General features: G+C 42.1%; 1 protein-coding gene across 5 annotated transcripts in view; it reads left to right on the forward strand.

The window, feature by feature from the left end:
* Positions 1–12,073, forward strand: part of MAP3K15 (mitogen-activated protein kinase kinase kinase 15) — a 149,308-nt gene that overhangs the window by 90,574 nt on the left and 46,661 nt on the right. For 4 of the 5 annotated variants that reach the window (XM_007991219.3, XM_007991221.3, XM_073013851.1 and 1 more), the window contains 4 exons: positions 3,207–3,357; positions 5,044–5,151; positions 8,503–8,552; positions 11,002–11,097. In XM_007991219.3, the coding sequence (XP_007989410.3) occupies positions 3,207–3,357; positions 5,044–5,151; positions 8,503–8,552; positions 11,002–11,097 (405 nt within the window). The remainder of the gene's footprint in view (positions 1–3,206; positions 3,358–5,043; positions 5,152–8,502; positions 8,553–11,001; positions 11,098–12,073) is intronic. The other variant, XM_007991222.3, reaches the window with a different exon arrangement.

A 12,073-nucleotide genomic window follows, 5' to 3' on the forward strand; every position in this document is an offset into this window, starting at 1 on the left:
TGTGTTCATTGACCATCCCTTACATCCTAGTTCAGCGGGTCAGTCCGGATTACCGGGGGTAGGAATCTCTTCAGTCATAATTAGTTTGACCCTATTTCTTCCCAATCTGAAGGAACTTAAATTTGGCCCTCAAACCCCTTGAAAGTTCTCTGAGGCTGAGAGGATACAGAACCAGGCTGGGCCTCTAGCCCTCCTGGAGTGGCTGCTATTTGAAAAGTACTAATCTTAAAGTGCGTTGCTGTTATCTGGGCAAGATGGAGCCGACTTCAGGGAGTGGAGACCCCAGGATTGGATACAATCCCATTCCGTCAGCACCTGGGCTCTCTTATAGGACTTACACTGTTATTACCTGTTGTTAGGAGTCCCCAAGACCCGTCTTAGGTTCATGATTTGCTGGAAGGACTCACAGAACTCAGAAAAGCTGTTATACTCTTAGTTATGGTTTATTACAATGAAAGGATACAGATTAAAATCAGCAAAGGCAGAAAGGTACATAGGGTAGAGTCCAGGAGAGACCAGGTGCAAGCTTCCAGTTGTCCTTTCCCGGTGGAGTCATGTGGACAGTGCTTAATTCTCCCAGCAAAAATGTGTGACAACATGCATGAAGTCTTGCCAACCAGTAAAGCTCATTGAGCCTTAATGTCCAGGGTTTTTATTGGGGATGCGTCACGTGGGCATGGAGTCCTCATGTGGCTGATATTAATACCTCAGCTGCAACCTCTCCAGAGGTCAAACTGATAGAGTGTGGCCCAGGACACGGACTGTGAATCATATCGTTAGCATAAACTATCTAGGATGGCCCAAGGTCCCAGATAAACAGAGATGCTTTTAGCTGGCAGTATATCCCAAGGGCTTAGAGGTGATCTCCCAATAGCCAGTCCAGGGCCAGATCTTTCTTTTGAATGTGTAGAGTTTGGACAGCACAGGCCTGCTGAGTACCCAAGCAAGTCAGTTGGAGTCTAGCTGGCCTATCTTCCCAGGATAGCTCCAGCTTTTATCCTCAAAGAGCAAAATAATACTATGATATATAATACTATGATATAAATAATACTCTGATATATAATAATACTATGATATAAATAATATGATATAAATACTATGATATAAATAATACTATGATATATAATAATACTGCCTGGCACCTATGTTCCAAAAAGTTCAATATGCCTGAAAAGAGCAAAGGTGTGGTCAGAGTCAAGATGTCATAACATCAAAATCTACCTAGTCAGATTCTAATTTTTAAAAAAATAAAAGACAGTGAGTTTGACTAGTGATTGCCAGGAGTAAGGGAGTGGGTGGGATGGGAGGGAAGTAGGCATGATGGTGGGAAGGCAACACGAAGGGTCCCTGTGGGGATGGAAATTTCTCTGTCTTGCCTTGTATCAGTGACAACATCCTGGTTGTGGTATTGTACTATAGTTTTTGTAGGATGCTTACCATTGGAGTAAACCTGGTCAAAGATATATGGGTTCTCTCTGTATTGTTTCTTAGCACTTCATGTAAATGTAAAATTACCTCAAAGTAACATGTTTAATTAAAAAGAAAATGAGTTTGAAATTTTGTCATTTTGTAATTGCTTTGAACTTTGAACTACAGCTGACCATTGAACAATGTGGGGGTTAGGGGCTCAGTTGAAAATTGACCAAAAACTTAACTACTAATAGCCTGCTGTTGACTGAAAGCCTTACCAATAACGTAAACAATATTTTGTATTTTATATTTTGCAAAAAGTGCAGGATTTTTGCAACCGCTGACATAGCTGCAGTGACGGCTTCATGAATTTCCTTTTCTATTTTTGCAACGATTTTTAGGCTGGATTCATTTGTCTTGAAATGGCAGCAGCTGTAACTGCAGAACTCAATCTGCAGTACATATCAAGCAATTCAACTTTTTCTAGTAATGTCATGACTTTTCTCTGCTTCTTGGGAGCATTTCCAGTATCACTAGTGGCACTCTGTATGGGTCCCATGGTGTTACTCAAGGTTTATGGTATAGCACTAAATACAATGAAGAATGCACGAGAACCGTGAGTGATCACTGTTTACTATGATCTGCAATTTACTGGAGAGATGAACTGCTCATGCAAAAATGATCATTCTCACATAGTGGAGTTTTTTGTTATTGTTGTTTGTGTCTGAGACAGAGTCTCGCTCTCTCGCCCATGCTGGAGTGCAGTGGCGTGATCTCGGCTCACTGTAACCTCTGTCTTTCAGCTTCAAGCAATCCTCCTGCCTTAGCCTCCCGAGTAGCTGGGACTATAGATGCCTGCCACCGCATCCAGCTAATTTTTGTATTTTTAGTAGAGACGGGATTTCGCCATGTTGGCCTGGCTGGTCTTGAACTCCTGACCTCAGGTGATCTGCTCACCTAGGCCTCCCAGAGTGCTGGGATTACAGGTGTGAGCCACCGCGCCTGGCCACATGGTGGAGTTTTAAGCAGATACTTATAACATGAGCTCACCACAATAGCAACAGGAGGTGGCTACAAAATTCTTACAGTGGTGCAGTATGCACTACAGTTAATTTTATGCAGTCTTGATTTAATACCGCATCTTTATGTTTGTTTATATTTTTCTTGACTGGGAATGGTGCCATATACAGTCTGTAAGTGTTTGTGTGTGTAAGTTTTGGTACATTTTAACTTTTTATAAGAGATTTGTATATATTTTGGGTAGTAAATGATAAAATAAACTAGTGTCTACATATATTTTATGCATTCATGGCATACCTAGCTTTTTCTAATTTTTTTTGATATTTCTAGGCTGCACACTTCATCTGCAAAGTTTTCCAAATTGTCGCACATCTCCAGAACATTTTCCAATGTATTTATTGGGAAAAAAAATCTGTGTGTAAGTGGACCTCCACAGTTCATACTTGTGTTGTTCAAGAGTCAGCTGTGCCTGCCTTTGTTATTTAAAACAGTTTTCACATGCTTTCCAGTCTCCCATTTTAGACAATAGGTACTAAAATTGAGGTTTAGCCCAATGTTGGTAAAAAGCCACGTTGTGTTATTTTGTTGGTTGGGCTTACTTTGCCTACTGCTTGGGTTTTCTTAATTAGTTTTGTGGCTGCTGAGCAGTCATTTATGAAGCACTCATGATATAATATGAATTGAAGTGAATAAAAGCTTTTGGAAAGCTTCTTTTAAAGGGACTTGAATTCAATTTCTTTAGGAATCCAATATATTGCTGTTTGTGATTTTTCCAGGTACCTGCGATCATTAGTTCAGAACTTGTTACTAATTCGGCGCTTCAAGAAACCCATTATTGAACACTCACCCAGGCAAGAGCGGCTGAACTTCTGGTTAGATATAATTTTTGAGGCAACAAATGAAGTCACTAATGGACTCAGATTTCCGGTAAGATATGCTAAATCCATTTTTTTTAAAGATTAGGAAAAAAACTAGGGATTGGTCCTATTTAACTATTGAATACTCTGAACTGAAGAAAGCTATAGAGTAATTTTAAATGTTGGGATAAATATCTATCTTATGTGAAATCAGTAAGTGATAGATCAGCTCACTGACAGATCGTTGGCCGTATCCTCTGTAGTAGTCATTCTCAATTGGAAGCAACTTTGTCCCCCTAAGGTACCTCTGGCAATGTCCAGAGACATTTTTGGTGGTCATGACTTGGGGAGAAGGTGGCGCTACTGGCATCTGGTGGATAGAGACCAGGGATGCTGTTGAATATCCCATAATGCAAAGGACAGCCCTCTCCAATAAAGAATTATCCAGCGCCAAAGTGGACAAACTTTCCTCTAAAATAATGTAGCACCACGAGTGGAAACTTGGAATTCAGCATGGTTTCCTGTTAAGCTTTGGATTGCCTGTAAGGCCACTAATTAATATTTAAAACGTATCAAAAAGGCAAAATTGCTTTTAGCTTTTCATTGAGTTTTTGTTTTAATGTTATGACCATCTTAGAGTCGTGAGTGAAATATGTGAATGTCTTGGAAATTGAACTTTAGATAATTGTGTTCCATATTTATGCTTTGAGAGTTTGTGAACAGCCCATTTCCAAGAATTTCATTAAGCATCTAATAAGAGATTGTTTGAAATGATTGATAATTATTTTGTTGCTGGTTAATAATACATTTGAAAATCTTTTTTTGGTTACGAAATATTTCAAACCTACTGAAAGGTACAAAAAAAAAAAAAAACGGAGCAGACAACAGCATAATCTCTAACCAGGTTTAGTGATCTTAAACATGTTGCTTTGTTTTGGAGATTTATTCCCTCTCTCCCTCCCCATCTCGCCCCTCCTCTTTCTCTTCCCCTCCTCTTTTTTTTTTTTTTTTTGTTGTTGTTGTTGTTTGTTTTTTGAGATGGAGTCTCGTGCAGTGGTGTGATGTCAGCTCACTGCAACCTCCACCTCCTGGGTTCAAGCGATTCTCCTGCCTCAGCCCCCTGAGCAGCTGGGATTACCGGTGCACACCACCACACTCATCTAATTGTTGTATTTTTAGTAGAGACGGGTTTCACCATGTTGGCCAGGCTGGTCTCGAACTCCTGACCTCAGGTGATCTGCCCACCTTGGCCTCCCAAAGTGCCCTCCTCTTTCTCTCCCCACTTTCTTCCTTTCGCTGCCTTCTTCCCTCCTTTTCCCCCTTTTCTCTTTCTTCCCCCTCTCTCCTTTCTCCCCTCTCCTCCTTCTAGCTCCCTTTCTCCCCACCCTTTCTCCCCACCCTTTCTCCCCACTCTCCTCCTCCTCACCCTCTTCTCCCTCTCTCCCCGCTCCTCCTCTCTCTTAACAAAATAACACCTTACTGATGGGCCATCACCTCCTTTTTTATCTCCTTGCATCTTTCCCCCCACCTCCAAAGAGATGGCATCTCAATATGTTGCCCTTGAACTCCTAGGCTCAAGTGATCCTCCGACCTCAACCTCCCAAAGTGCTGGGATTACAGGCTTGGGCCACTGTGCCTGACCCTCAGTGAAGATTTATTGAGTACGAACCTCCCCACCTCCTTGCTGGGCAGCGTGCGCTGTGGTGCGCTGTGTTTCCTACCCGTGTACATTAACAGGCATCTCTTCTTGTTTCAGGTTCTGGTGATAGAGCCAACCAAAGTGTACCAGCCTTCTTACGTTTCCATAAACAATGAAGCCGAAGAGAGAACGGTTTCTTTATGGCATGTCTCACCCACAGAAATGGTAAGGAGGAAAACTCACAAGCAATTGAATCAAAGATTAAATTTTCAAATAGGGAAGTCTAGATGGTAGTATTTGAAGGAATAGGCACCCGTGTTTAACTTCTGAATTTTGAGAATATATGAGAGAGTATGATCACAGATGAGAGAAAGCAGGTTTTTCCATTATGTGTGTGTGTATGCATATGTGTGTGTGTGAGCATGTGGTGGGGTGTAGGGGGGAGGAATGTGTGTGTGTGTGTATAAAAACATTAAATACAAGTTGGTTAGTTTTTTTTATATAGTTAAACCATAGGGAAGTGGGTAGAGGATACAGGCTGGTGTGTTGGTTCACACCTATAGTACCAACACTTTGGGAGGCCAAGGCAGGTGGATTGCTTGAGCCCAGGAGTTCAAGACCAGCCTGGGCGACACAGCAAAACCCCATCTCTACAAAAAATAAATTTAAAAAACTAGCCGGTCATAGTGGTGCACATCTCCCAACTGCTTGGGAGGCTGAAGTGGGAGGATCGCTTGAACCTGGGAGGCCGAGGCCACAATGAGCTATGATTGCACCACTGCACTCAAGCCTGGGCAACAGTGAGACCCTGTCTCTAGAAAAATAAAATAGTAATATATTTTTAGAAGCACTTAGACTGGCTTTCTTGATGAATCTCAACCATTACTGGATCCTGTGGCTTTCCAGATAAAACTCAGACTCTTTTACTAAGAGTGTTCAAGTCCCTCTGTATACAATCCTGCCCCCTCCCTTCCTCTTTCTCTCCAGCCCTCAGTGCCAGTCAGGCTGTCTTCTTACCAGCCCCTGAACTGTCCCTGCTGGAGTTCCTGTCTACCCTTTTATTTCCATCCTTGTTCCTTTTGGGATTTCCTTCTTCCGATTATCCAAGTCCTAGCTTTTGCAAAGCCATCTTTAACCGCCCCTTCGTTCCTTGCACGGAGTGTCTCTAGGCTACCAACTGCCTGTATCATGCACAGAAGACCATCCTAAGAATGCCCATACATGACTTCTATATGTTTGTAGCTGTAGGAGCTACGGAATAGTTACCCACTCCTGAACAAATGCCTGTTGATTACGACATAAAATGTGTTGTTTACTTAACTAGTAAATGTTCCTCCCAAATCAAGTTCTCTAAAGCCATCCTGGAATAGACCTGCCATCGGGAAAGACTTTGGAAACTCATGTGGCTAAGCTTTCTGTATATGTGCAGTCTCCTGCAGGTGGCTGTGGGTCAGACAAGACTCTCTCGAGTCTGCCCTGGCTCCCTTTTCTGTGTCTGAATCCAAAGGCAGACTCCTGCTGTCTGCCACTATCCTCTCTGCATGACTTTGGACTCATGTCTCCTCTGAAATACACTTAGCCTTTCTATGCAGTTGGATGTGATTTGCTGACTTTCAGAGTCTCATACCCTCTTATGAGAAGCCTCCAGTGGCTTCCTGTCTCACGCAGAGTCAAAGCTGATGTCCCGAGGGTGGCCTAGAGGTCCTGCATGATTTTCCCATGAGCTCTCCACCCTCTTCCTCCACTCCCACCCCAGTCACTCCACTGTAGCCATATTTGCCTGTTTGTTGGTCCCTGAATGTGCCAGGCACACCCCTGCCTCAGGGCCTTTGCACTTGCTGTTCCCTCTGCCTGGAAGTCTTCCCCCAGGCATCCGCGTGGCTTCCTCCTTCCCCTGCTTTAGCTTTCTGTTCAGAAGTCATCAGCGACACGTACCCTGAACATCCTGTTGAATAACGTGACCCCCTGCCCTATCTGAATGCCCTTCCCTGCTTTGTTTGTCTTCATAACACTTTTCACCGCCCCCGCATGCTATGATTTTACTATTTAATCTATTGTCCATCTCTCTTCACTCACATGTAGGGCCCATGAGGGCAGGAATTTTGTGGTTCTGTGCTGTGTCTTCAGTATTAGTACTTTGCCTAGCACATACATGGTAGGTGCTTGATCAACACATATAACTAAAACTTCTCCCTTTGGGAACCATCTTCCCTGTCTGTTCCTGTTGTCATTGCTGTGCTCAGTCACGTGGTTCTCATACTTTTCTTCTCTGGGTGGCTTAGTTGGTCACTTGTGACCTTCCTCAGGCCAACCAAATGGATTTTTTTTTTTTTTTTTTTTTTTGAGACAGGATCTCACTCTGTCCACTCCAGCCTAGGCTGGAGTGCAGTGGAGTGATTTTGGCTCACTGCAACCTCCACCTCCTGGGTTCAACTGATTCTCCCACCTCAGCCTCCTGAGTATCTGGGACTACAGGCGTGTGCCACCATGCCCAGCTCATTTTTGTATTTTTAGTAGAGACGGTGTTTCACCATGTTGGCCAGGCTGGTCTCAAACTCCTGACCTCAAGTGACCACTCCCCCCGACTCGGCACCTTGGCCTCCCGGAGTACTGGAATTACAGGTGTAAGCCACCACACCTGGCCCAAATGGATTTTCCTACTTAAAATTATTTTCTGCAGTTGGCGATGTATTGATGTTGTTGCCTATGGATTTTCCAAAACTGGAGTTTCAGATGTTCCTTCTCAGGCTTAGCTTTGTGCAAAGTGTAATGGTAGTGAAGGGAGGGGACCAAGTTAGTTTTTGTTTGTAAGTGCAACTTGGTGCTGCTTGAAATCCCAGTTAGTTTTTCTATTAGTCATGGTAGGCTAGCTTCTAAAACAAACAGCCCCCAAATCTCAATATCTTAACATGATAAAAGTTTATCTATGCCTCATATCATATCCAGGTTGCAGAGGGTGGCATTTGGGGGGCATTCCATCTTGCACTGTATGGGGAAAGAGAAAATAGAGGGTTGCTGTGGAGTTTATGAGTCATGCCTGCAGGCGATGCACAGCATTCCTGCTCACATCCCATTGGTCAAAACTCCACTGTATAGCTCTCTAGCTGCAAGGGAGGCTGGGAAATGTAGTTCAGCTTTCTGTTCAGGGAGAAGAGGAAGACTGATGAGTGCTGAAAGGTATCTGCCACAGTCTTGCCTCTCCCAGTATTTTTGCAAGTCATTCAACGTAGGTGGGCTGTTCTCATGCTTGTTTTAGAGTTTGCCTACTATGTTGACAGAAGAGGAAAAGCCTCTCACTGTGTGTTTATTCTATGCTTATTATTTCCATCTGAAACTTAGATTATTTCAAATTTACATCATTTAAACTGGATTAGAGATACAAACGAATTTTTATAATACATAAGAAAATGTTTCTGGTGTTCCAAGTTATACAAGGTTTATTGCTCTAACCTGTAAAAAAAAAATCACTACTGGTAGGTAAAATAGCAGAAATGATTGACCATAGAATGAAACAAAAAAAAAATCTTTTGCTTAAAAAAACTCAAACTATTGACTTCTGTCTTTGATAACTTGCAGAAACAAATGCACGAATGGAATTTTATAGCCTCTTCCATAAAGGGAATAAGGTAAGAACATAGGAGAAAATGGAGTTACTGTTTTAATGCAAATGATGATGATGTTTTATGCACTTTAATGTTTCCACTTACTCATAATATGGAATGTTGTTATTTTTAATGGAATCGAAAATGTACTCTTCTGTTTTGTTGTCCTGCCTGAGCTAGTTATTAATACTAGTGTACTCCTGGTAAGAACTTCTTGGATTGTTATAATAGAGTAGCTTTGCTCATACTCAGCAGACTAAACTCACTTGTGTCATTTTTTTTTTTTTAAAGAAGTGATCTGTAGGAAGAGAAGATGTATCTTTCTTGAGCCAAAGATGTTCAAGTGCTCAGTGACTCTGAGAACTGAAGCCAGGAGATGACTAGTAGTGACACTTGGGTTGGGATCTTGTGGACAGAGTAATGGAGCCGGGAGATTTTTTTCAGGGAGGGCATGAGGTGGTGTATTCTGGGGAGAGGCGTAGCTCTTGGCATTTTGGATCAGGAGTGGTAACCATTTGGGCCTGAGCTGTGTGGCCTCACCCAAGCAGGGCTAAACATCTCAGCTGCACTTGTCACCCTTGGCAGTTCATTCGAGGGTGAGACTGGCTCTGAAGTAGATGTGAGTTCTAATCTCTCTTTGCTGTGTGATGTTAGGAAAGTCACTCAGCTGCTCTAAGTCTCAGTTTCTTCACTGTTTTCTTCAAATAAAGGGCTTGGACTAGAACATTCCTTTCTCTGATTCTGAGGCTACCTCAGCCACTGAATGAATCCCCAGTTATTTCCAGACACAGTGTGATCCTGTCCTGGAAACATCAGTATTGAAATTAGAATACCGTCAGTATCACTTAAAAGGAGGGAAATAATTTAAGTACAAAGTAGTGCGTTGGGGTGATACTGCCCAGGAAATACAAGGCAATTTGAAATACACTAAGCAAAGCATACACAAAGCAGCAGAAAAGGGAATAAAATATGGTCTCTGTCCTCGTCTGTACCTGACTCTACAGCTCATCCAACAAGCAATATTCAGCTTGCCTGGACATAGCTAGTGACAGAAAATCTGCTAGTAGATGATTTTTTTTTTTTTTTCCAGATAGAGTCTTGCTCTGTCACCCAGGCTGGAGTACAGTGGCATGATCTCGGCTCACTGCAACCTCTGCCTCCCGGGTTCAAGTGATTCTCCTGCCTCAGCCTCCAGAGTAGCTGGGACTACAGGCGTGTGGCACAATGCCTGGCTGATTTTTGTATTTTTTGTAGAGTCAGGGTTTTGCCATGTTAGTCAGGCTGGTCTCGAACTCCTGACCTCAAGTGATCCACCCGCCTCAGCCTCCCAAAATGCTAGGATTACAGGCGTGAGCCACTGTGCCTGGCAAAGATTTTCCAAAGTGTATTACTTAGTAATTGTGTTAGAGGAAGTAGTCAAGGACCTTCTGTTTGTGCCTCCTCATAGAGATACCTCTAGGTGCCATTTCAGCCATCAGTGGGAATTTACAAAGGGCCTGAGGGCGTATCAGCCTCGTCCCACCCCTCCCCGGGACTGATGTGACCTGAAGAGTATACTTTGAGCATTCCAGAGGCTCTCCAACTAACTGTGGTAGTTGCTTTACAGATTGATTTTCAAAACCTCACTTATAATCTAGTTCTAATTCTTCTTGAATCTCCCCTGTACTCTTGGTGTTCCAACCTAGTATTTGTCATGCAATCTATAACATAAAGAATGGTCTAGGACAGTTTGGGTCTCAGGAAGAGATAACTTAGAAAGGACAAGATAAAGTGGCTTCAGTTTTTGAAGGGACAATTATAGAAGAGAATATAGTCTTCCTCTCCATAATACCTCCTGGCATGAAGGCCACTGCAGAGGCTTTGGCCCAGTGTGGGTGAAGAACTCTCTAACATACAGTCTACTAGCAGATTTCCTGTCACTGGCTATGTCCAGGCAAGTTGAATGTTGCTTGTTGGATGAGCTGTAGAGTCAGGTACAGACACTGGGTAGAGATGGACCAGATAACAAACATTTAAAGGCCTTTCTTGAGCTACAATGCCATATTTATTTCCATTTTCCTTGTGTGGTCACAAATAATGTATCCTGATATTTTCCGAATCTAGAATTTCCCTTAATACCACAATAAATGATTTCACAAATACCTTGACTTCCTTTTTCATGAGATTATAAGCCCCTTGAGGACAGAGAACCATATTTTGCTCCCTTTTCTGTTGCCCATATGCTTTGCTTAGCACTGAATTATATTAAGAGTAAGTTTATACTAAGGTCAATTGATAAATACAAACTCAAATATAAGCAAGATAAATGTCTCTGGTATTTAAATTTCATAGAGAAATAAAAGGCACACTTAGGGGGTGTTTGTTAAAACATTAATGAATCTTTCAGAAATTGATAAAATAGAAAAGATTGTTCCACAGATTTAGAATGGGTATCATAACTTATGTATAAACATTATGCTTTGAAATTTTACAGTCTATCAAAGTTTGATGAACGGTGTTGTTTTCTTTATGTCCATGATAATTCTGATGACTTTCAAATCTACTTTTCCACCGAAGAGCAGTGCAGTAGGTGAGTTACAGCTGATTCAGGTATTTGCAATCTGATTATGGCGAATCATTTTTAAAGGGCCTTTGTTCTGAAAGATATTTACTTGCTATTACTGTCTTTCTTGAAATGTTAACTTACATCTCAAAAAAGCTCTAAAATTTTCTATAATTCACATAGCAGGCAATTCAGCCATTTAAAATATACAACTTGGACAGACGCAGTGGCTCACGCCTGTAATCTCAGCACTTTGGGAGGCTGAGGAGGGTGGATCACCTGAGGTTAGGAGTTGGAGACCAGCCTGACCAACATGGTGAAATCCAGTCTCTACTAAAAATACAAAATTAGCCGGATGTGGTGGCTCATGCCGGTAATCCCAGCTACTTGAGAGGTTGAGGCAGGAGAATCACTTGAACCCAGGAAGCAGAGGTTGCAGTGAGCCGAGACTGTGCCATTGCACCCCAGCCTGGGGAACAAGAGCGAAACTCCATTTAAAAAACTAAATAACATAACATTCAGCGTTTTTTAGTATAGTCATAGTTTTCCAATCAACACCATAATCTAGTTTTAGAATATTTTCATCAACCCCACAAGAAACCCAGTATCCATAGAGTCACTCCTCATTTCCTCAACCTCACCCTATCCTGGCCCCAGTCCTAGGCAACCATTAATCTCTGTGTCTCTATGACTCTGTCTATTCTGGCCATTTCATATAAATGGAATCATACAGTATATGGTCTCTTGTGACTGGCTTCCTTCACTTAGCGTAATTTTCTTTAAGGTTTATCCATGTGTGACACGTATCAGTACTTCATTTCTTTTTGTGGCTGAATGATATTCTTTTGTATGGCTATACCACAGTTTATCTCTCAGCCAGTAGGCATTTGGGTTGTTTGTACTTTTTGACAATTATGAATTATACTTCCCTGAGCATCATGTGCAAGTATTTGTGAGGGCATGTTTTTATTTCTCTTGGAGTCAAATTGCTGAGTCTTATGGT

The sequence above is a fragment of the Chlorocebus sabaeus genome, chromosome X (genome assembly GCF_047675955.1).
Source record: "Chlorocebus sabaeus isolate Y175 chromosome X, mChlSab1.0.hap1, whole genome shotgun sequence".
Taxonomy (NCBI): Eukaryota; Metazoa; Chordata; class Mammalia; order Primates; family Cercopithecidae; genus Chlorocebus; species Chlorocebus sabaeus.